Source organism: Ciconia boyciana, chromosome 11 (genome assembly GCF_034638445.1).
Source record: "Ciconia boyciana chromosome 11, ASM3463844v1, whole genome shotgun sequence".
NCBI classification, from domain to species: Eukaryota; Metazoa; Chordata; class Aves; order Ciconiiformes; family Ciconiidae; genus Ciconia; species Ciconia boyciana.
In genome coordinates this window covers 7,945,940-7,971,007 of record NC_132944.1, presented here as the reverse complement: position 1 = coordinate 7,971,007, position 25,068 = coordinate 7,945,940, and the positions used below count along the sequence as shown (strand labels likewise).

Genomic DNA, 25,068 nt, shown 5'->3' with positions numbered 1-25,068 from the left:
TTATTTTGTGCATAAGTATTTTCCTCTTTCATGAGAGTACTTTGTAACCTCCTTGCATTAAGATGCTCTCATTAGCTCTACTCTGAAATCAGATCAGCTTCATTTCTTGGAAGAGTTCAACATGCCTGGGAAGAGGGACACTGCTTTGCTTCATGTTCTGCCAACAGGGAATGGGTAACTGAATAGCAACAGCAATCTGTTCTCTAGCCTGTGTAACAGGCAGGACCTAGCAATCATCAGCACTAATCAGAACCAAATCAGGGAACACCTTGCTAATGACAGAATCAACAATCACAGTGCTCCCTGGGTCTTGGAACCTGCCAGCTGTCAGCAGGCAGTTTGGAGACTCAACAAAGTACCATGGCAGTTGCAAAAATCTGTCTCCAGAAACTGTCCTTATGTCCAGCATTAGATATGTAAACAGAAGAGAAGCTTAGTGTGAAAGAGTAAATGACAAATACTTAGGAAATTATAGGCAAAGCTGATTGCTACTGTCTGCTGTGTGATGCTCTTTAAAGACACTCATATGAAGGAGAGTAGCAAATCTTAGGTAACACGGCATGGTACAGCAGTGAGCATCTACTAGTTTTGTATGAAAGTGAAATAAAGACTGGTTTAACAAATGTTGGTGCCAACTCCTCTTCAAACAGGTTTGGAGCATTCATTGCATACATTTATTTGCCTAGATTCAGCTGCCGCCTTCTCATTCTTGCAAAAATGATTTGGCACGGAGAGCTAATCAGATTGCAACAGATACAAGAGTGGTGGTAAAACACAAGTGTTCACTAATTGCAGTTATGTGCTAACAGGGGCCACGGAACACAGCACTTGAAAATGCTAGTCAAGTGCAAAGACAAAGACGACATCACAAGCTGCAATGATGTTATCCTGTTTACAAGGTGAATTGTGACTTTAAAGTAGGCATGACGATTTCACTTTCAAACATGAGAAGGACTTTTTAGCATCTCCAGGGTTTGTGCCAGCTTCCAATTCTCCTCTTTAGTGATAGCTGCAATGGCATGTTCTGATCTCCAGCTAAACTTTCATGCTCCTGATGCCAGCTCTGGACTAAATGGCTAGCAAATCTAGCTTGGGGAGCCATGCTAGATTTGCTGGCTTTCTCCCTTTAACTACTTTGCCAAAGCTCCCTTCTCAGACATGTGTCCTTGAACCTCTTAGGGGTCTAACAGGAACAAAGCAGCACACATGAAGTTCTTTCTAACTGCCTTCTCCCATGTGATTCTCTCTTGCGGCAAGCACTGGCTCTCCACACTGTAAGCAGGGTGCTAACCCTCTCCTTCCTTCCTGCCCCAAGTCTCCTACAGACAGACTGGCAGACTGGTTGCGTGTTACCACCTTCCTCCCCTCCCTTTCCCCTCTTCCCTAGTATCAACGTGACAATGCCAGAAAGGCACCTCAAGAGGGCTTTAAGTAAGGTTTTTCCCTTTCCACCTCCTGTTGCTGATTCTTCTGACTCGCAAGGCTGTTGATCTTTGCCAAAGCTTCTCTCTCATATTATCAATCTGGCATCTATACTTTACGCAAGGTCTCTACAGTCTTATCTTGTGTCCTCAGAAACACCTTCTTACAGATGCCAACAGCCAAAGATGTCAAGAACCTCTGTCCTAAAAAAAGAGTATGCTAACCTGATCTGACATCCAAGTCAGCCACTTCCAGATCAAATGCTTCAACTTTTAGGCCATTGACCAATGCTATTTCTCCTCCTCTCAGTTTTTGCTTGTACAGACACTGCTGGAAGCCTGCAAGTAGAACCTGCCTATGCCCTGGGAAAGCAGTGGAAGGGAAATAAATCATTCTTAGGACAGGAGTTTGTGCTGCAATTAGAACTTATCTTACCTTGGAATGGCCACACATGTGATGAAGTTGTCTGGTACTCAGCTGCAAGGTTTTCAGCAAACTCTGCACATCATCCTGCAATGAATAAGTAACCAGCAAATAATTCTCAAAGGAGTTTTCCATAAGGGAAACAAGAATAATGAAACAGTATTAGTCCTAACAATCCTTTCAAAGGGTTATGGGATAGAGATATGATGCATGTACACAGGAAACATCAGACGAACAGGATTAAGCCATAGGAGACTTGCACTGTGCATCTAAGTCAAGTAACTGGTAATAAAAGTATGACCACATGTCATAAGGCCAAGCACTTTGAACTGAAACTGATTTTGAATCAGAGTTTGGAATGAACGCATATCAGTGAAAGTGGGGCAATTAAAATCAAGACAACATTGTCACATCTTGCCTTGAGTGCAACCTTCTGAAATAGGGGAACCAGAAGAAAAGTATAAAATGTACTGCTAGACTGTAGTATTTGAAACACATCCAACACAAACTCTGGACATCAATCCTCTCTATTGAGCAAATTACATGGCACTTTCTATTGTCCAGTAGCAATGACTAGATATCTGTTTCATAACCTCATTCCCTCAAACATCCATGAGAACAGATCTTACATTTGCAATGGAATGGAGTTATCTATTAGAGAGACAAGTTGTGAAGACTAAGCCAAAGAATGAGTCTCACTGGCAAAGCTGGATTTGTCTTGCAACAAAGCAGGGGGAATAAGTGAACTGTTCTTGCTTGTCATATAGTGCAGCAAGATTGGCCTGTCCATCTGCACTCATGCATGTTGTCCGGCTCAAAGCTCCAAGAATTATTGCAAAGACACCAATGTCACTGTCCATCTGGACCACAAGCCTCACCAACCTGACTGCTCATGTGAGCTTCCTACTCTGAGTGACACCTTTGTGGTAATAACTTTTGAAGGAGATGGAGGTTGAAAGGGCTTCCTTTGCTAACAGTGAAGCCAACCAACCAGAAGAGTGATGGCAAGTTGGGAAACAGTGATTTGTTTGCTGAGAGAGCATGGATAGGCAAGTAAACAGGGCAGAGCACAGCTGGGGACATTAGACACGTTTGTCATGAAGTGTCACAAGTGTCATGCCAACATGTGACCAGAGACAGGAATCTCCTTCTAGCAAGAATCAGTCATGCTTCCCAACTAGTTCCAGACAGTTCTGTCTCCAAAAGGCTTACCCTGTGCTTTTTAAAGCTGTAGTCCAGGAGAGGCATGGCAAGCTTCAGAAATGCTTCTACAAAGAGACGGCCGTACTATAAAAGAATGATAAATATATCAGAAGGAAAATTTTAATTCCTTTCCAAAGAACCATCACAAAGTCAGATAAGATAATGATACATTTTTCAAGCTACCCTGGAGACTGTTCTTGCTTAGTAAAAGACTATATTCATGTGAAGGCTGTACTGGGATATACAGGATCAGTAAAGGGTCCCACTTTAATCACTGCAAAGAGAGACCAGAAGGACAAAGTCTCATCATTGTACACATCCCTGTTTTTATTCACTAGCAAATTGGGAATAAAACTGAACTAAACACAAAACGTTAGAATCACTATACATATATATGAGTCCTAGCCAGAAAAGGGAGAGTTGCAGAGGGACATGTGATCTTTCTGGGCTCCAAGGGAGACCTGTCTGCTGTGATGTCTCCTCTCACTTGGAGTACCATGGGGAAAGGAGAGAGGGGAAAGGGTCTAAAGTCAGTAATGCCAATTGCAGTAAGTTCATTGTGGTCAAGCCATACAACGAGGATTAGTGTAAGACAGTTAAAGGTATAAGAAACAGTATCTGCTTCTTCCAGAGAATTCAGTAACCACTCTACTCCACTGGAGGCAATGATTCAAGAAAGCTGGTACCTAAACTGCTCTCTTCAGTTATTTTGAATTCTTGCTTACCTTCAGGCAGATGCTGAGTACAGGCCTGCTGTCAAATACCTACTTGGGCGAGAGGAAAAAAGAGAGACAGATCAGTCCACAAGTCTAAAGGAAACAATGTAAGCACAGCAGCCAATTAAAAATAGCCCTTCATTACATACCCTTGATTAAAGTGTGAAACCTGTTCTAAGGCAACATCCATTCTCAAGTTTCAACACGAAACACCACATAAGTGCGTGAAATGTAATGGCTGTGAGGCAGAAGTACTTGGCAGGATGGCTATTTGGTGATCTTTTGCAGATGGCACAAAATTATCTCAACAAGTCTGAAGTTGTTAAGTTTGGGACCCAAGAGACCCAAGTCCAACTGATGGGCAAGTAACCACATAACAGATGAAGCAAAACAGAAATGTGCAAATAATGTATTTTGGAGGAAATAATGAAGCTATTACATTAACAGTGCCAGCTGGGAAAAGACACCAGGTGTCACTGCAGAGGTCACACACAGCTGTGGTCCAACAGCAAACAAAGAAATGGAACAGATGGTCTCAGCTCTCTTGAAGGCTTTCTTCCGGTATACATTTGCATATATATTTTTGCCAGTGACCAATTCTATAACTAATTAGCGAATGTTTTAACTGGCATAGCACACAGATGTGAGCGAGAGCTGTGAAGGTACCCTGGTGCTGCTATGGACTGCAAAACAGAACCAGCTGGTCCAGCTCTACCCTTTATGCTCTCAAAAGGCATCTGGAGCACAGGCAGCGCTCCAGTGAACACAGCTGTGTAGAAGAATCCAGCTCAATTCACCAGAGCTCATAAGCTGAACTTGAAAAAGCTGGACTTGCCAATGATCACTTTGGCTATGATAAAAGCAAACATTAACGATCAACCTAAGCAAGGAGAAAAGTGCAGCTGTACCTATCACCTTCTGCCCAAAACATCATCACACTCAGTCACACTGAAGGTACCAACTCCAAAACTGATGGAAGGGAATATTTCATCCAGTGGGGCTGGCCTCTAGAGTTCATCACCACAGGATGACGTGAATTGCCAGCAGGACTCAGAGGAAGATCATATGTTACCATAAGAGCAAGTGAAGCTGAGGGCTATCAGATAAGCACTGAATACAGGTTACAGACAGCACTCCAAGCCTCCTGTTCAGAGTATTAGCCTGCCTTCAGCTGAGTACACCAGGATAATGTTCCCTGCTGTCAGATGTTATCCCAGATCTACCTCAAGGGTTTCTCCCATCTGCCTCTTCCACAGCTGGCAGTGGACTCTGTCAGACACAAAACATGGTACTAGGGAACTGGGGTGTTTGTTCAGTCCTTTTTCTGCACTTCCTTACATCATCCTGGTTTTATGCAGACTTATTTGTGTGAGAACTATGTTAGTAAGATGTGCAGTCTGTAATAATTAAGTAGTATTGAAGTGAAAGCTAAATGGAAACCCTTGCATGCAGATTGTAACTGGCTTTATTTACCACCTCCAGGTTGTTCCACTAGTCAGCCATACTTCATGTTATTCCCTTGTGCTCATGAACCCGGGTACACTGGGCTTTGCTGGGAATCTGAAGGTAAAAGCCAGAAAAACAACCAGAACCTCACCTTGACCAAGTTAATGAGGATATGGAAATTCCGCACGGCAATGTTCCACCGCAGCAGCTTCTCCAGTTGCACCTAATGGGATGCAAGGGGACAATAACCCAAGATGATGTATTTCCTCTCACCTTTCTGGATGCTGTCTCAGCATTTGCTGTACCTAAAGCATTGTTCTTGTTGTTGAAGACAGAGGAACAAAGCTTCACCACAGGCAGATTTATCACAGCAAAACCACTTAATGGCAATTCCAGCCTGATCAGCACCCACATGGCTTAAAATGCTAAAAGTTAACACAGTTCCTTGCTCTCAGAGCAGCTCTTAGTTGCAAAATAATTTTGTGCTCCCACCCAGGTGTACAGACCAACTGCACAGCTTAATATTTTTCTGATTATGACCTGTTTTCTGGTTATAGCTTCTGCTGGATGTACTGGATTTTTGACATGGTACAAACCAGAAAAAAAAAGGATGCTACTTATATGTTACCCTGTATATCAGTTTTGGCTGATGAATGAAGCTGTCTGACTGCATTTCCTAGACAAAGTTCAGAAGTAGATTCCTTTCCAATTTATACGTCTTTATCGTACTGTACAGTTTAACTTATGTCTTCTTCCCTTCAAAGAGTCCAGTGCATTTATTTTCCTACCTCACTTGAGTCTGATGGTTTCCCAGCTGGGATGCTTTTCACTGAACTCTCTAGCTGAGCCATCATTACGCGGAAGAAGACTGGGAATGTCTGCCTGTGGAGAAAGTGAGAGCAAAACTAAAAGCCAGCTCTGAGTATCTAGACAGGCGTCTTGTCCCCAGAACAATGCTGAAAACTTGAAGGTTACCCAGCTGGGCATCTTTCTCAATAGGAAATCACAGGAGATTGACCCTAGGACTCATAAGCATGTCTAGCCCAGCCCCATCCCCCAGAGAGATGGAGAATCCTGGGAAGTCACTACCACTTTCCCAGTATGAACCACACACAGACACCACCCACTTCTTTGTAGCTCTGGGGGTGCACAGTGAAAGGTTTTGCAGCTCTCAGCATAAGATGATTTTGGTAGTTCCAAAGCGCAGGAACTTTGGCCATCCCTGCATAAACTGTGCTTCCACATTCCTGTGGTAGGAGCAGAAACACCCTGAATCCATGCTTCCGAATTCCTATGCTAGGAGCAGAAACTGAGTGTGCTTTTGCAAACTGCATACCAGCCCAGGATTGCCTACAGCCACCCCAGGCCTCTGAGGCTGACTTTTGGAGTGCTTTATACCACCACAGTAGCACAGAAAGAGGAAACATACCTGATGACAGACAGCAGTTCATTCTTCAATTAAAATGGCTCACAAATAATAAACTCAGCATTGTGTTAATGCACAAGGGCATTCCACCTTGCCATAAAGCTAACCATGTACTAGCCTGTTGCATACTGCAAAAGAATGTTTACAAATGCCCAGAGTAGTCCATAGCAGTACTAACATGAAACCATAGCAGAACATAAAATAAGAAAATTAAATATTAAAAAGCAGAAATTGCCATTGTGCATCTCATGAAATTCAAAGTCTCTACTGATGTAATTACCTGCTTAGTGTAGGATAAGTAGAAGAACATCCATCTTTGGCAGAGTTGATCAGTTCAGGAACACCAACACTGGAGATTTCTTCTATAGCTTTCAAGATGTTATCTGTGTGCTCCAGGTAGACACTAAATCCAAAATCAGCTTAGTTCATCAGTAAATATTATGCAGAATAACACAGCAAGTTCTTGAACACTGCCCTACCTGCAACATGTGGCCTAAAATTGTCGAGCTCATTCTTACGCCAAAGGCAATCATATGTAGGAAATCCAAAGCAATACTTAGAACTGTCACAGTAATGTCATTAAAAGCTACCATGATCTGAAACAAACCTCGATTTAATATTTCCTCATTCTTGTATTTAGGAAGGACAGGCCAGGAAGAGGAGATGGAGCTGCTCTTTACGTGAGAGAACAGCTGGAATGCATGGAGCTCTGCCTAAGGATGGGTGATGAGCCAACTGAGACCTTATGGGTAAGGAGGAAAGAGCCAACCAGTATGGGTGACATTGTAGTGGGTGTCTGCTGCAGGCCACCTGGATCAGGAACAAGTAAATGAAGCCTTCTACAAATAGCTAGAAGTAGCCCCATGTTTGCAAGCCTCCTCACGGGGAACTAACCACCATGATACCTGCTGGAAGGGCAACACAGCAGGGCATAAGCAATCCAGGAGGTTCCTGGAGAGCATCAATGGTAACTTCCTGACACAAGTGACAGAGGAGCTGATGAGGAGATGTGCTCTGCTGGACCTCACACTTAAAAACAAGGAAGGGCCCTTTGGGGATGGGAAGGTCAAAGGCAGCCTTGGCTGCAGTGACTGTGAGACAGTGGAGTTCAGGATCCTGAGAGAAGGGAGCACGACAAACAGCAAGATCATAACCCTGGACTTGAGGGCAGGCTTTGGCCTCTTCATGGATCTTCCTCCCATGGGGCAGGGGCCTAGAGGGAGGAAGGGTCCAAGAAAGCTGGTTGATATTCAAGGATCGCCTCCTCCAAGCTCAAGAACAGTCCATCCCAAAGAGCAGAAAGTCAAACAAAAATGCCAGGAGGCCTGCATGGATGAACAAGGAGATCCTGGCAAAACTCAAACACAAAAAGGGAGTATACAGAAGGTGGCAGCAGAGACAGGTAACCTGGGAGGAATATAGAGACACTGTTCAGGCATGCAGAAATGTGGTTAGGAAAGCCAAAGCCTCCTGGAGTTGAATCTGTTGAATGTGGCAAGGGGTGCCAAAGGCTTCTCTAAAAACAAGGGCTTCTCTAAGTACTTAAATAGTAAATGGAAGACTAGGGAAAATGTGGGTCCACTGCTGAATGGGGCAGGGACCTGGTGACACAGGACATTGAAAAGGCTGAGGTGCACGTTAAGGGACTGAGTGCCTTCATCACCTCAGTCTTTACTAGCAAAACTGGCCTCCAGAAATCCCATGCCTCAGAGTGGGGGTAAGTCTGGAGCAATGAAGACTTTGTGGAAAAGGATCAGGTTAGGAAATAGCTAAGCAAACTAGACATACAGAAGTCCACAGGCCCTGAGTGCTGAGGGAGGTGGCTGATGTCATTGTGAGGCTATTCTCAATTATCTTTTAATGATTATGGTGATAGGGAGAGGTGCCTAAGGGCTGGAGGAAAGCAAATGTCACTCCTGTCTTCAAGAAGGGCAGGAGGAAGGACCCAGAACTACAGGGCCAGTCAGCGACACCTTGATCCCTGGGAAGGCGGTGGAACAAACATCCTGGAAACCATGTCCAGGCACATGAAGGACAAGAAGGTAATTGGGAGTAGTCAGCATGGATTCACCAAGGGGAGGTCATGTCTGACCTTTGATGAAATGACTGGCTTGTAGATGAGAGGAGAGTAGGGGATATTGTCTACCTTGACTTGTAAGGCTTTCAACACTGTCTCCTGCAAGGTTCTCATAGAGTGGCTGTTGAAGTATGGGCTGGATGAGCAGACAGTGAGGTGGATTGAAAACTAGCGGAACAGCCAAGCTCAGAGGGTTGTGCCCAGCATGGTCCCAGGCAGCCTGCTCTAGGTCACCCTGCTGGAGCAGGGGGTTGGAACAAGGTGACCTCCAGAGGTCCCTTCCAACCTCAACCATCCTGTGATTGTATTTCACCTAATATTCAGTCCCGCTCTCCTTGACTTCAGTGAGAGCTGATTTGCTTTCAGTTTAGTGAAAACAAAACCTTGGTCCAGATCTACACCTATATGTGTATGTATGCACACATACATGTATAGATGTGTTGATGTATACTGACAAGCTATAGTCTAGCAAACATGAGGTCCAAACATGCTTCTATGTCCAATGGCTAACAGAATTCTTCCTATCACTCACTGTCTTTCAATGCTGTAGAAAGAGTGCTTTAGGCCAAACTGTGTAAGTATGAGGGTTATGACTGAGAGGGGTCGTTCCTCTGCAGCAACAGTAATTATTAGAAAAAGAGTCTCGGTATGCTTGAGTCAATGGCTCGAGTCTTACCAGAGCAGAGTATGCAGCGCATTGTTGAACTGGCTGCCCTTCTCTCGGTCTCCACTGGGCTTCACCCATGACTGGCAGAGGAACTGCTTTGCTAGTGAAGCTGTAAAAGATAAGGGATAACTTACTGAAGGAAGAATCCAAGACAATTGCCTTCTTCCATATAAAGGCAGTGTGTCCAAATGGCTTTTTGAAAGATCACAGTATCGCTACCCCTCAATATGCCTGAACTCTGGTAAGTCAGAATGCATTTCCCCTAAAAAGCAGTAAGGCCACAAGGACATATATCATGATAACAAAATATATGGACACCCAGTGTGTTCCTGGTCTGGAATACCTATTCACATCAGAACTGTGATCCATCTCTGGCCATTTCTCCCTGACAAACTTATGTTAAGCCTTATTTGTTTGGTAGCTCCTACAGTGTGCCAACTGTTTGTTTTTAATTACACAATATGCAACCCTTGGGGCATCCATTTCTAGAAATGGAATTCCAATAACAAGTGACTTGACTTTTTGGCCATAGTGCTATAATAATAAATGTGAACAGGCAAGTTTAAAGTTTACAGATTTCTTAAATCAAAACTGCTAACAAATCTGTTTGTCTCTTGCAGAAATGTTTAAAACCAGGAAATTATTAGTTAAAATTGGTTATTCCCTGCCACACTTAGTGGGCAGTTGTCTGAATGTGGGACTGTTTAAAATAGTAAAATAATCTCAAAGTAGGGAACTTACAATTCTGAGTGGCTATGGGGATCTGAGAAGGACAAATTCTAGAGGTGTCTTAGTATGACAAGGTATGGCTGAGAGAGGTGGCTGTGTTTGGAGTCTTTATTTCAGTGTGTGACCAAGGGGAGACCAATTAGTTTTCTTGTATATTCCCTGCAAGCATATCTATGCCTTATCTGCTTGAATGCTGCAGGTCCTAATCCCTGAGAAGAGTTCTCTTAATTGAAAATGTTTGTTGCATGGGGTTAAGAACACATAGGTTTTCCTCCCTCTGTCCTGAAGTAACAGCTGTATTTGCAGTTCATTTCCATAATTTTTGGAAATGAACTGTCACAGCATACTGAGACATCTGTACTTACACTAGGAAGTTACATCAGATTAAGTCTATGATCACCTCCATAATCAGTGACTAAACTGGTACCAAAATTGAACAGCAGGCTTGTTCTTAGAACTCTTAAAAGCTGTGAGGCTAATTTTTAAAAACACCAACAAAGAGAGCTAGAGTCTGCCTTCCTGCATGTGACTGAAGCACAGCAAAACAAATACCAAAGAGGTTCCAATACATTTATTGCTATTCCTTTTATTAATGGCTAGGACTGTTCACCCCAGTGAGATTACTAGGATACCAAAGGGAAGTCTCTCCCCCAAAAGACGCACTCCAGAGATAGAACCCAAGACTTACAGGCAAAGGACAGTACGAAAACTAATTAAAGGTTCTTCACACATTACCCATTTTCTCTTTCTTCCAGCCAGCCATTGGTTTCTCAGCGATGGCAATCAGGAGCTGAGTGAGGATGAACGCACAGTGGAAACTGGGAACGCTCTGCTGGAAATTCAGTAGGTAGTGAAAACTCTCACTGGGGATGACAGGAAAGGGAAAAGGTAAAAACAGTGTAGATAGGGTAATCTCCCAGAAACACATAAATAAAAAGGAAGTATTAGATCATCTCAGGTCCAAGGTCTCCCTAGCCCAGTGTTTTGTCTTCTGGCAGTGCCCTTCCAAAGAAGAAGGGGTAGTCAACCACTAGTACATAAAAATTCAGTCACTGAGAGATTTCTCTCAAGCCCCAGTCACTCTAAGTCTAGCAACATCTTTATACACTGCTTTTGCCTAGTGTTCCTGTAGGCATTTTAACTATCCAGAACATATTCATTCCTTCTGTGAATCCCACTAATCTCCTAGTCTCAAATAGCATACAAACAAATGAGATCCATAGATTAATGCATGTTTTAGAATCTAGTAGCTCCTTTTCATTAGGTTTGACTATACTGCCATTCAGTTAAATACAAAGCTCTCTGAAGGTAGTATGGTCTCTATGAGAGCTCCCAAACACCCATTTACCCATAATGACCACACAAAACAGGGAAAACTGCTTGAAATTCATCCCTTTCAAAGCTTGGGAAATACTGACTCTACCTTATCAGCTCCTCAAGAAGAAGAAACTCTGTCTCTCCTGGCTTTAGCCTGTCTGCAAGCACCTGGAGAGCTGACCTTAGCAAGTCAGTATTTTCATGCTGAGAAAAACCATTCCTGAGGGGGGGGAAAAAAAAAATATCCAGTTCATCATCAGACTAGCAGGAAGAGAGGTATCAGATGCAAAAGCATATCTGGGCATATTTTTGCAACAAGAAAAATAAAGAAGCTGGATATGCAAGAACAACCCTGCAATATGAAAGTTATAAGGGGACACAAAAAACCGAAAACTGATTTTGACAGCAAACTTGGTTCATATACACTTTATCTTTTCCAGGGAACAAAAAACCTTGTGCACACACAATACTAACTTTTCAATTAGACCACAGACCTGGCTAGGAGAGGACAGGCCATTTCACATAAGTGGAGGTCCATATATACTAAAACAATGCTATGCAGGCCTGAAAAAAAGAGGATGTCTAATGACAGTTGCTGTGCAACTGCAGTGATAGTAGCTGGTCACCTCTTGAACGACAGGTAGGAGCCTAACAGGGAGGAAAACTGTAGAGATCTTCATTAATTCTTTGAACTACCAGCATCTGTGAAATCATTCAATGAGGATATGCATTCTGAAAAGGCTCAAATGCCTTCATGTTCTAGATCTACAGACTGAACACATACACTTGATAATGGTGATGCTCAAGTGCACCTTTAACACACAAGTTAATTAACAATCGGTAATATAAGAGAGCTTGATTAAATGTATGTAAAAGGAGTTGTAATTTGGTTGTTGGACTTAAGTGACTGGACAGTTAGCCCCAATATATGGCTGCTGGACCTACACCAAAACAGAATCATGTTACTCTCTATCCAAACTGAACAGCAAAACTGATCTTGAGCTCTCCGTGGTTACAAAGTGGGTCAGTTTCTTTGGTTTACAAGATGCGTACACTCAGGAACAACCACCATTCATACTGGCTAATGAGAAAATGACCAATCTGGAAATAGTCAGGAGTGGACCAGGATCCTTGAGGCTCCAGCAGTGGCCAACAGGAGAATCAGAGCTCAGACCTCATACACTTTTTACACAATCACCACTGTTTTTTTTACGTACAAAGGTAAAACACTTTTAGCACACAGATCTAAATTAGGCTTCAGAAAAAACTTCTATGATGCTATCCTGGATTACATTAGCAGACGCAGAGGTCAAATCCAGGCTGCACATGCATTGTTGAGTTTGGCATTTATGAATCCAGTTCGAGTGCATCAGCAGCACAGGCCTTTCGTCAATGAAGTATACATTCATCCTTTCCCATTGGCAAAAGACATTCTTTCATTGCCCAGGATTCAGGCAGTGACAATTTAGCAGAGGATGAGCGGAACTTACTGGGTAAGACATTCCAAGAACCCTAGGCAGAATGGGAGTTGCACAACTAGGTGTGCCAGTATGTCACTTATGCTGGTCTTGATCCAAAACCACATTGAATTCTAGCCAGTTCAGTGCCTCATCGTGCATTCACTGTTAATCACCTACAGTTTCAGTTCAGCTCAGGATCAGACAATAAAGCTTGACATAACTATAAAGTGCTTAAAAGTCTCCAGCCACTGCAGTGTGGTGTTCTGCATGGCTGATAGGCCATTTGCTGGGTACAAACACTTTAAAGAAAAGGAACAAGAAGAGGAAGCAATAAACAGACTATGCTCATTTAGGCGACTATATACTTTTTGTTTAAACTCACCAAGCAAATAGAGAGCGAAAAGTTAGTAACAGCTGTTGGTAACAAGAGGACATCAGCTGGTGCTCCTGGATGTTCACTCCTGGTTCATCTTCCACACCCCGATTTTGTGTAACAACTGACTTTAATACAAAACAAATAATTTATTAAATGCTATTCCAAGGAAAGATAATGGCACAAGAACCCATTTCTGTAAATTCCATGTTTAAAAAACCTGAAGAAAACAAAGCGACTCTCTTTTTCCCCACAAACAAAACTAAAAATACCTTTACAGGTGACAAAACTTGACAGTTTTTTCAGTCAAAATTGCTGCCTACTGACCTGGAAGTAGTTGTGCATGTTCTCCATGTGATTACACAGTGGCTTTAGTAGCTTGACTACACACATAGCAACTTCCTTGGGGGATCTCTGACATAGGTGGGAAAAGCCAATATCCTTGTAGCCTCTTTCCTGAAGCAAACCCAAAAGATTAAAGTCACTTCATCAGCCTTACCTGAGAATAACTTCACATCAAGTGCTACCTCTTGGACTGCTTCTGAGCAGTGCAATTCCTGATGTCATACATTCTATCAGGAGGGGTCACAGAGTAAGAAAATTGGCTTCTGCTGAACAACCAGCACTAACTCAGACAAGTGGATAACATTCGATGAAAAGAATAAAACTGATGTGACATGTAGCTCTTTTATAGAATCATAGAATCATTTAGGTTGGAAAAGACCTTTAAGATCATAGAGTCCAACATTTTACTCAAACACTAAGAGAAGGCAGTCTCTGCACGTGGGAATTAAGATAGGTAGAAAGACAAGGAGAAAGAACACTGAATATGATGGAGTCCATCAGGTTGTAGTGAATTTCTCATAGTTTAATGCAGTGGGCCACACATGTTTACTTTCCTCCTGAAGGCATCAGCCAGGAATGCAAGGAGTCACTGCACTCAGGGCGTTCTTCTAAAGACTGCAGAAAAAAGCAGAAACACAGATCTGGCAGCTTCTGCTGGATGTGGCAGCTTCTGCTGGATGCAGCAGCTATCTGGCCTGCCTAACCTGAGCTGCTTCTTTGAACAGCAGAGCCAGTCTCCCCAAGGAGGGCTAGGAAGAGGGTCACTTGAGTTTTGAGGCTACAAGGCTTTCCCTCAGTTATATACCCTTTCCTGAGACATGCAGAGAACCAGATGCTGCAAACACTTCAGTGAGGGAAGTGGTACAGAAGTGTCTTTTGAAAAAGCAAGTGCTGCTCTGACACACAGTTGGGCATCAGACTTCCATTTAACTGTCAGGTGAAAATAATTCTGAAAAACATTTCTTTTGGGAAAGGCCTGGAGGCCACTGATGTGCCCTGCCTCAGCCCAGGTCTAGACCCATTGGCTGCTGCTGTACTTGCCTTTGGAAAGGGCACTCTCCTTGTGGAGCATGGGGTCAGCACATGTTCCAGCTTCCAGCACAGGTCATCCAGAAGGAAGCAAAGTTCAGCAGGCCCCAGCTGCACAACTTCACGAGCCTGCAATTACAATTACAAGAACAGTCAATCCCAGGACCCAGATGTAATTGTAGTGCCTTGAAGCTCAAGTTCACCCCCTCCATTTCCAGTTATGAGTCCTGGCTTAGTTAACTTCAGCCAGGGACCTATTTGGTAGATGCTAGGGTTTTAGGTCTTCCCCCATTGCAGCTATGGGGCATTGGTTCTGGTTACTTAAAGTGTGAAGCAAACCTGGTGCTCTGAACATAGCTGAGGCAATGTCAGTAACACTTAACTACTGAGAGAGAACTGATTTATGTACAATGACATTGAAAATAAGCTCCTAAGGATAAAAAGAGGTTTAAGCCCAAAGAGTCACAAAATTCACCAACTGAGTAACAGTCAAGAAGTAATTTGAAATAATGTGCCACATAGCCCAAGAGACTTGTCAAACAGTCTTCAAGTTGGCCTGTGACCTGCATGCAGAGAGACAGCTGTCCTTGGAGCAGGCCAGGCGGTACTCCAGCCTGCCATGGCCTTTTCACGTTTTAAAAATCTTACTGTAGCCTAACAAAATTAGACTCCAGATGGACTGAGCCTGCCTGCAAAGAGGGTAACAAAATTAAGCACTTCTGCTTGACACATCCATAGCAATGCAGTTTTAATATAAGCTCCCAGGTGATAAACAGGACCCTGCCCACTGAGGGTGCATCCATAACACCAGTTCCATATTTGTGCTGAGTTTCCGATCCGCTGATGCCTTGAGACACTCGCCTTTTTGCAACATGGGCTTTACTTAGATGTCATACGTTCTTTTTAAAAGGCAAGCTGCCTCTTAGTGTATTTAACATCCTACAGCTTAGCAGCGTTCAATATTAAAGCCCCTTTCTTTCCATTAGGTCTATACATGTTATACTGTATCTTTTTTCCTTTTATGCAACATTTATATTACTTTGTTTTTAACATTGCTACCCTACATGTCTGATGTTCTCAGGAAAGTCCTCTTCATCTCAGTGCTTTGAAGTACTTTGGTTTCTTTGGGGGCAAATTCTCCCCAGTACCTAGCTCACAGCCCTGGAGCAACACCTCATAACATCAATCTTCCGTCCATTTCAATGGGCCAAGGCCCCTGAGAGAGGCAGTTACACAAAGCCTCATCAGTATGGTTTTATGCTGTTCCATTCACCTCTGTATGCATCTCTGTGTCCAAGACAGACTTTGTCAGCAGCCCACAGTGAAGTACAGTGAACACTTCAAGGTCTAATTCTCGGAAGTACGGGCGATAGCCCTGCAGCTGTGACAGAGGATTTCCTGCCTCTCTCTCAGCAGCAGTCTGAAAAGTAAATGGCAGAATTAAGGTTGCAACCTGCAAGACTATAAGACTTTCTAGCTCAAATAAAGCTATTTGTTTCACACTGATTTATATATTTTGTGCCAGGTTGAAAAAAAGACTAAGAAGAATTCATGATAGGAGTAGAGAGACAAGCACATAGAATAAGAAGCATTTTCATTTTGGACTGTACAAGTCACTAAAAATTTTCTAGCAAAAAAAATACGTAGGAAACTGGAATAATCTTTGCTATCTCCTTTCTGTGAATCAGTGGCCATCATGAAACCCATTCTGGACTTGCACCATAAGTATCCATAAGCACCACGAGAGATGAAGGCAAATGCTTTTATCTTTGATAAATACCAGGATGGTAAACTATGGGATGCTCTGTTGCCTCCGGTTGACAACCTGTAAGTTCTTAGAGATTCACTCCACACAACCCTGTCGCGGGAGCCAACGTATGTTACATGTGGCTCACAAGAGGATTTCTGTATTCTGTTGCCCTGGGCAGAGCACGGCATTTAAGGACTAGTCTGGGACCAGTACTCTAGTTAAGTAAGAAAAATTAGGTACATTCCTTCCCAAAACTATTTGAGACTTTGCTTATTCCTTGTAACTTAAGTGACTTTCTTATCATATCTGACACAGTTATCATATCTGTATAATAGCAGGGAAGTACAAGCACGTTTGCCTGGCTGAAATTGATAAAATGGAGTTTGAATAACATTTATTAGTTAACAGTGGTGGAAGTGGGGCCTTGTGGGATGCTTATGAGATTCCAGCCCCCAGGATGCTGAGCCCAAAGCTAGGCACACTTCCCTGGCTTCTCTCTTTCAGCCAGCACAGATCTTGCATTCCAGACATGATGACAATACTGTAAGAGCTTATTCAAAAGAACAAGAAATAAAATCCAATAATTCATCAGTTGATGGGTTTGGGAAATAGTTCTTAGCGTGTGATGAAAATGGATAATTTTAAAGATGCCTTATCATTAATACATTGATTAAATACCTGAAGGAAAATTTGCAAAATGAGCACCCGTGACTGAAGCAGACTAGAATCAGTGGGAGATACAGTCCTTACCAGGGTTTGTATTTTCCAGATTCATCTCACAATTTCTGACCTGAGTCTTGGAATGGCAGGTTATTGCAGTAATTTGAGATATGGGACACTGGCTTAAAATGGAAACCTTGCATAGTCTTAACCACATAGTAACTAATAGTATTATTGATAATTCTGTACATTTGCACTACCCTGAACCACACTGCCTGATGGAGAGTGACTGGCCTCTGCAGACGACAATTTTCAAAATCCAGATGGCAGGCAAGTGTCAGAAAGCAGAACTGAACCACTTGACTGTGATTAACTTTTGAAATGAACAACCCCTCTCTCAAAGCTTTTGTTTATGCTTCTATGTCATCTTCCCTAGTCAGTCTTTCTTGCAAGTCCCCAGGAGTATACACCTACCTTCTCCAGCTCAGAGAGCTCAGTATCAGGCTGGTTTCCCTCAGAACTGTCATCTGCTTGAGAACGATCTGCAGAGCCAGCTTTGCTGCCATCAGCCTTTTTTTTCCTTCCTTAAAGAGAAAAGCAACTTCAGAAACAAAGGCTACACTGTGCTCAACACTAGACAGCACTTGCAGCCAGGGAAATGGCACAGGCTGTACTTTAATCAGCCCTAAGAAAGCATGGAGCATGCACAGGTTGCATGTCATCCGTAGCCAGGATCACAATCCAAAAGAGTCAAATGCATTTGGGGCTCCCCCACAACCAGCTTCTCTTTTATAAAATCACAGTAAGAAATTAAAGCAAGTCTCACTGTTCTTACTGTAGTTTAAACATTATGAAGTGATTGCAAAAATGAGTGGGGCATTGTCTTAAAAAATGCTTGAACCCAAATTTAATGTTTCTTCCTCAGAGACAGTACTGAGAAAGGAAGAACACCTAGAAAAGGAAGATAAGACACAACTATGGAATGAACTTGCAGGGATGCCAAGCCACCAGCAGAGTAACTCAATGAATTCCTTGCAACCGTCTTCACTGCTGACAATGGTAGGGAGATTCTCATAGTTGATGCACTAAGTAGTGGAGAGAGCAAAGAAACTACATTGATTTCAAGTAATTGCACAGGATGTATTAGACCAGACAGCCAATAAGTCACCAGGGCCAGGTGACATTCACACAAGGTCCCCAAAGGAATTCAAGTGCGTCATTTCAGAACTGCTGGCCACAGTGCCAGAGGACCAATAGCTTGAGAATGTAATTCCTCTTAATAAAAAGGGATCTAATGAGAATCCAGAGAATTAAAGACCGGTGAGTCTATCTGCCTTCAGTGGGAAAATGGCAGAGCTGTCTACAATAAAAAATAAGATCACTGAGCACACGGACATACAGTCTGTTGGGGAAAAGTCAGCAGGGCTTCTGCAGGGGAAAACCTTGCCTGCCGCTAGCCTGCCAGGGTGTTGGTATCATGGGGATAAACGGGATCCATCAGCCAGAAGAGATTTAGATTTCCAAAAAGACTTTGACAAAGTTTTACACTGAAAACTATTAAGGAACTGAACTGGAATAGTGCTTTCTTGGACTGAAAGCTTGTTAGAGGAGAAGCAGCAAAGGGTAGTACTTGATGTGCACTTTTCAGATTGAATCAGCCATTAAGTCCCTCAGGAATTGGTTTTATTCAACTTCATAAGCAACCTGGAGAAGGGAATGCTCAGGGAAATCCCCAACAAGTGCAAATTTTGGCATACACTTTCATCTGCAATTTTATAACTGCTGCGCTGATGAACATCAGAGACTTCTGCTTTTGTATCTCTGTGATCCTTTCTGAGGGCCGGGCCACAGATGAAGTGAAACAGTATCAATGAAGCTGCATCTTTTATTGCATTATCTTGGAAGAGCAGAGTCAGACAGGAGAAGGTCTTCCATGTCATAATAAATAAACCCTCTGAATCAGACTGGAAAGTGAATTTGATAATGTCATGTCTCTCCTAAGGAGCTCCTTGTTCCCTTTGCTCTGAGGAATAGTCTTCAGCTAGATTTTATGACAGTGCTTGAGCTGATCTAATGGCTAGGGGTAGTCCTGCTCCTCCTACTACCTCTTTCTCCTCTTCCCAGCCATACACACCTGACACTTGCCTCGGACTGACGCAAGAAGCCTGATCACTGGTTAAGCAGTCAACTTGTTAAAATAGCAAAAAAACTAACCTAGCAAAAAGTAAATAGCCAAAATAGCTACCATGTAATAACACTGGCAGGAAATCAGGCAGATGAGAATGCAGGCATGAGGGGGAGAGTGAAGCCTTCCCTTCCCCTATTTGTTGGCAGTAAACTATTTAATTTAGCTCAGCTACACTGAGATGCTGCAAACCTAAAGGAGGAGCAAGGTTGGTGTCAAAACTGTGTGTTCTCAAGGCTGCGACCCATGGTCACAGCACTCACTGATTTTTTTTGTAGGCAAGACAAGCTAAGCTCAGGAATCTCTTAGTCTGGTCTGGGCTTGCTAGTCTGAGCACTTACTTCTGCTCCTTCAAAATAAAGTATCTAAAGTGGTGGATCCCCCTCTTGTCTGCAGAACATAGTCATGACTTTCCATCTGCCTTAATCACTCTTACGTGACAGGTCCAGTCCCTGCAGAATGGGTTTGCCACAGGAGAAAAGGGCTCTCTAATCTGTGGCCTCCTCCAGTTGTTTTCATCGAATGGAATGTGAATATTTGTCCAGTTTGCCTCAAAGGCAGACAAACTCCCAGGAAGTGTTAATCTAAACTAGAAGTAGAACTAGACACAGAAAGAACAAAGCAAATCTACTTCAGCTTGAAAAACTGAAAGGCAAGTTCTGTTTCTTCTCTGTGGGAGCTAGCAATGGGAAAGGATGAAGGAACCATTTCCTTGTGCAGTAGAACCATGACAAGGTTCCTAAGAGATCAGTTAGGTACAACCTAAAGGTCAGAGATTTGCAGGGCAGCTCAAGCCACAGGTTCAGTAGCAGACAATTGCACTAACCCGGCAAAGGCAACAAAACTTATTGCTGCAGAAAATACTTTGGCAGGTGAAAACAGTCAATGAAAGCCCTGGATTTTCACTGTTACATGCTAAGAATAAGCTTTCCCAAGGAGATAGACTATCCAGCACCTGGATAGTCTGGAGAAGGATATTTTTACATGTCCACTTCAGCTGCAACAGGAGTTGCTCAGATAAGATTTCAAGCTAGATAGACCTTGCCAGGAATTCTGTGCTTTATGCACACACAAGTGCAATGGCTGCAGTGCAATATGCCAGTCAAACCCCACATCACATTTATTTGCTTAAATGTTTTAAACTCTCTTTACCATTCCTTTTTCTCACTGGACCAACAGCATTAATGGACGGTACAGCCTCCAGGGCTTCAGAATCAAAAGTAGCTGGTGGTGGCACATAGCCAGGGGTTGCTGAAAGAGCCAACATGTAGAAATTGGGTTAGTTCAGCTCCTGAATGACAAAATACAGGCAAGATACATGTCTAGAGGAAGTACCATGTTTCACCATCCTGGTGAACGTCCCTCTGCTCTTCTGCTTAGGTGGATTTAGCTCCAATTAGCCTTATTGTACGTCTGCACTGCACTGGAATTACAGCCCTTTGCATTCCTCCAGCCAGGAAGGATGAGTGCTCAGCTGTCCTTGGACACCTGACCACATTGGTGAAGCTTAAAGGGTTGTTCTAGCACATCTGAGCCCTTTCCATGCTGGCCCTGTAGTGCTCTCGGAGCAGCAGAAAGGTGTTGAGGCTGTACTTTATTTAGGATGAAGTTGGTTTGTTGGTTTACAAACACAGATCTTAATGGACAGCTTGTGTAAGGGTATGTGGAAGGTGACAGTGTATTCTTCATTACATTTATCTTATCAAAGGAGACTGGAGATAATAAGTAATGTAAAAGGAGAGAATAAGTAAAGGGGAAGCCATAAACAAGAATAGACAGACACAAACCTGGTAGACAAGGGATAATGGAGACAATGCCAAAGACCAAAAGTCTCCAGTTTGTAACTGATGGGCCATTAAAAAACTCCAGGCACGGCTTTGGGAATGGACACCTGGACTTTGTAACTGATAAGATGGGAGGAAAAAGAGGAATTTGAGGATTTGGGATATCCTGATGGAGGGGTAGAACTATGCAAATTAATGAAGGAATGTGCAGGGAAGTGGGGTGGGGGGGAACAAAGAGGGGAATGGGCAGAAACAGTGTAAAAGGGACTGGCCATGAGTAAAGTACTGCTGGTCAGTAGAACTGTCTGATCAGTATGCTTGTCTGACTAAACCCTGCGCCTGATCACTGCAGTCTGTCCTATCAGCTTATTAAGTACTTTCTTAACTACATTTCAGTGTAATCTCACTATCCTCTGTGTGTGCGTGTGCGCACGTGTGCCACAAGGACTAAATGCCAACTACTGGTGAGACCTCTGTGAGTAAACACTGGGCCAGCAACTAGAGTTGGTCCACCCTGAGCCTGAGGTGCCAGCAACTGGAGTGAGTGAGGGTCTCGGTGTCAGTAGTTAAAGGTGCCATAGGTCTTGGGAGCATCGCTACAGGTCACATAGACTTTGTGTGATGAGTGTGTGAGTGTATATGTCTGTTTGCTAGTGAGCAGCAAGCTGGAATAGCCAGTGAGTAAGGATGCATGGAGCAGATTAGATGGCCTGGGATCTGGGCAGGCTATTGGGCAGACGGAGGGACTGTGCCAGCACTTGTGGGATCTGCAAATGTTTGTGTGCTTGTGACTCTAGAGTGTTTTGTTTGTGTGCCTTCACTAGTGAACTTCAGTCTTAACCAGCTGAAGAGCAGGACGGGGACTTGAGTGCCTGTACTTATGTTTTATACAAGTCCTATACATAGGTGTTGTTGAAGGCAGCACCTTGTCTGTGGCAGTCCTGTGTCCATCAGCCTGGGACAGAAACCTCAGGGTCTCCACGCTGGGCTCCAGCAGCCGGGCAGGAGGAATTCATGGGCCCAGAGCAGCTGGAGGCAGCAGATGCTTATAACATCCCTTAACAGCTTGTTACAATCTGAATACTGGAGAAACACCCTGTTTCTTTAGGATAGAGGCTGGTTTACTCCAGTATCCACCATATGCAGGCAGATTCTGCCAAGTCTGCCTGGGAACAAAGAGATGTCACTGAGGAGGTGACTGAGAAGGGCAGTTTGGACTCAAACTGAAAACAATAGCTGTCCATGCATGAACTCTTAGGCCACTGTAAAAACGCAGTATGTGTTACCATATACTTCCTCCATTGATGTTTAAGCCAATCCCTTTCACTTCACAGCTGGTGCAGGCCCAGAACATACAAATGTTTCATACTCACCTGCCAAGCATTTTCCCAGCACAGTCTGCAGCTCTGTGATGTTCTGTAATCGAGTCAAAACTTTCCCCTTCATCTCAGCGTCCTGTTGCTGGCAGAAGGCATTTACAACCTAAAGATACAAACCAAACTCACTGACTTAAGGCGATTTGTACCCACTTTTCTACTTCTTCTTTTCTGAATAACATCCTCAAGTCCTGAATAAACACACAACACAGCACAAGTGGCCTGTGTGGCCAGATCCAGACTGCATGAACAAAGCTCTTCAGAAGCCTATGAGAACATGGACATAATTGGTGCAATCTTGTCGTGGTTTAGCCCCAGCCAGCAACTCAGCCCCACCCAGCTGCTCGCTCACTCCCCCCCAGTGGGATGGGGGAGAGAATCAGAAGAGTAAAAGTGAGAAAACTCGTGGGTTGAGATAAAGACAGTTTAATAAGTAAAGCAAAAGCTGCGCACACAAGCAAAGCAAAACAAGGAATTCATTCACTCCTTCCCATGGGCAGGCAGGTGTTCAGCCATCTCCAGGACAGCAGGGCTCCATCACGCGTAATGGTTACTTGGGAAGACAAACGCCATCACTCCGAACGTCCCCCCCTTCCTTCTTCTTCCCCAGCTTTATATACTGAGCATGACGCCATATGGTATGGAATAGCCCTTTGGTCAGTTTGGATCAACTATCCTGGCTGTGTCCCCTCCCAACTTCTTCTGCACCTGGCAGAGCATGGGAAGCTGAAAAGTCCTTGACCAGTGCAGCAACAACTAAAACATCTCTGTATTATCAACACTGTTTTCAGCACAAATCCAAAACACAGCCCCACACCAGCCTCTATGAAGAAAATTAACTCTATCTCAGCTGAAACCAGGACAAATCTACAAAAAGCAATAGAGTAATACCTACAGGTCTAATATTAACTGAAGAAGAGGAATGAGCAGACAGCACCTCGCCAGGTTTCTGTGCTCCTTGTGGCTCTGGAGACCCGTTGGCACTTCCCAAGTCTGCCAGGAAAGAGGCAGTCCTGGGAGAAGAGCAGGAACAGGGAGGACTGTGGATGTGGAACTGCATCAACTCTGACATAGCTCATGTTATCAGAATAACCCCAGCAGGGAACATTCCCACTGATCATTGATGTTAGCAAATACATGGTCCAAATCTGCTTGAAGGCACTGCATTTCACCCTTCTGTAAGCTCACAGAGGTATAGAACAAAGCACACAATCACAACCGAATTTGCAAGGGACCTGTGGAAGCCTCTAGTCCAACACCCTGCTCAAAGCAGCATTAACTAAACAGGTTGCTTAAAGCCTTTTCTAGTAGAGCACTGAGCATCTCCAAGAAAGGCACAGCTTCTCTGGAAGTGGAGCACAACCTTTCTGTTAGGTAACAGAAGACCAAAGTAAAAGACCACAACATGCCCTCCCCTCCGGCTTCCCCCGTCCAGGCTGAACAACCTCTGCTCTGCCAGCCTCTCCTCATATGCCATGTGCTCCAGCCCCTTATCAGCCTGGTGCCCTCCGCTGGACTCGCTCCAGAATGACAATAGGAGCCCCAAACTGGACACAGTACTGCAGGCAGGGCCTCACACATGCCAAGCAGAGGGCAACAATCAATGCCCTTGACCAGCTGGCAACTCCTCTGCTCTCCAGCATGGTGAGACTGACCTTTTCTTTCTGACAGTTTAGACAGATATTTGGGGTTTACAGCATCCTCCCTGCAACAGCAAAACTGATTTTCATACACTGAAATGTGCCAGAGTGTACAGACTGCAGCTGAGTAGCAAGTAGAAAATTCACATCAGCAAGGCAGTTCTTAGAGCCTCTGTCCAAGAAAGCAGAGCTGCTGCTAGCAGCAGGATAAAGGATAAATGATAATGAAGAGAAGAACAGAGAGATCACCAGGACCTTGCTGGAGAAGGTTTCCAAGAGGTAAGACTCTTCTTCAACAACAATTGCACCCCTGAAGCCTAGGGTTAGCGTGTGCAAGTGCTATTCCTCAGTAACACTGCAGAACCTGCAGACAAGGCTCTACTCACCTCACGAAACCAGTTGAGAGCATAGAACAGGAGTGAGCACAGAAATTCCCGTTCCTGCTTGGATAGAGAGTCCAGCTTCCCTTCAACCTCCAGGTCAGTCAGGTACAGGGGACAGCCTGGGACAAAGCAGGAAGAGAATATGTTGGACTGGGTTTGCTACCCATCCTTTGGTCTTTGCATGGACAAAGTCTCTTACCAAAACCTGTATCAATTTCAATGGCTATCTGGAGTAAGCCTCGTCAGCCACTCCATCCACAGACAAAGCAATTACGTCCCCTGCCTCCCTTCCACTTTGTGGGCAACAGAGCATATCAGCCTCCTTCACAAACTGCACAATTCTTCCTACAACTGCAGGAAGCCTTTGCAGATCTGGGGCAGGAACAGACAGTCTCTCTAGGAAAGGTCCATTTCCCATACCTAATAAGGCATCAATCTCCTCCAGGCTTCCACTGTTTTGCTCTCCAGTGTAGAGCCTCAGCAGTCGGAAACAGGGTGACAGACATATCGGTGACACTACCCTGCAGGGGAAAAAAAAAAAGAAATGGAGTGGGTCCTATGTTTTATATACACCCACAATGCCCATCACTTTTCCATTATGTCCTATCTACTCCCCATGCCACCTTGCCTATGCCTTCTATTTTGCTTCTTGCAAGT

General features: G+C 43.8%; 1 protein-coding gene across 6 annotated transcripts in view; it reads right to left on the bottom strand.

Annotated features, from left to right (window-relative positions):
- The window catches only part of FANCD2 (FA complementation group D2), a 56,200-nt gene that overhangs the window by 2,677 nt on the left and 28,455 nt on the right, over positions 1 to 25,068 (bottom strand). For 5 of the 6 annotated variants that reach the window (XM_072876498.1, XM_072876496.1, XM_072876497.1 and 2 more), the window contains 18 exons: positions 24,832 to 24,932; positions 24,415 to 24,530; positions 22,386 to 22,494; positions 20,381 to 20,479; positions 17,518 to 17,627; positions 15,907 to 16,053; positions 14,646 to 14,762; positions 13,587 to 13,715; positions 13,269 to 13,387; positions 11,533 to 11,646; positions 10,845 to 10,972; positions 9,390 to 9,489; positions 6,917 to 7,039; positions 5,999 to 6,092; positions 5,362 to 5,433; positions 3,774 to 3,812; positions 3,058 to 3,132; positions 1,858 to 1,932 (listed from right to left, as the gene is read on the bottom strand). In XM_072876498.1, coding sequence (XP_072732599.1) covers positions 1,858 to 1,932; positions 3,058 to 3,132; positions 3,774 to 3,812; positions 5,362 to 5,433; positions 5,999 to 6,092; positions 6,917 to 7,039; positions 9,390 to 9,489; positions 10,845 to 10,972; positions 11,533 to 11,646; positions 13,269 to 13,387; positions 13,587 to 13,715; positions 14,646 to 14,762; positions 15,907 to 16,053; positions 17,518 to 17,627; positions 20,381 to 20,479; positions 22,386 to 22,494; positions 24,415 to 24,530; positions 24,832 to 24,932 — 1,867 coding nt within the window. The remainder of the gene's footprint in view (positions 1 to 1,857; positions 1,933 to 3,057; positions 3,133 to 3,773; positions 3,813 to 5,361; positions 5,434 to 5,998; positions 6,093 to 6,916; positions 7,040 to 9,389; positions 9,490 to 10,844; positions 10,973 to 11,532; positions 11,647 to 13,268; positions 13,388 to 13,586; positions 13,716 to 14,645; positions 14,763 to 15,906; positions 16,054 to 17,517; positions 17,628 to 20,380; positions 20,480 to 22,385; positions 22,495 to 24,414; positions 24,531 to 24,831; positions 24,933 to 25,068) is intronic. The other variant, XM_072876499.1, reaches the window with a different exon arrangement.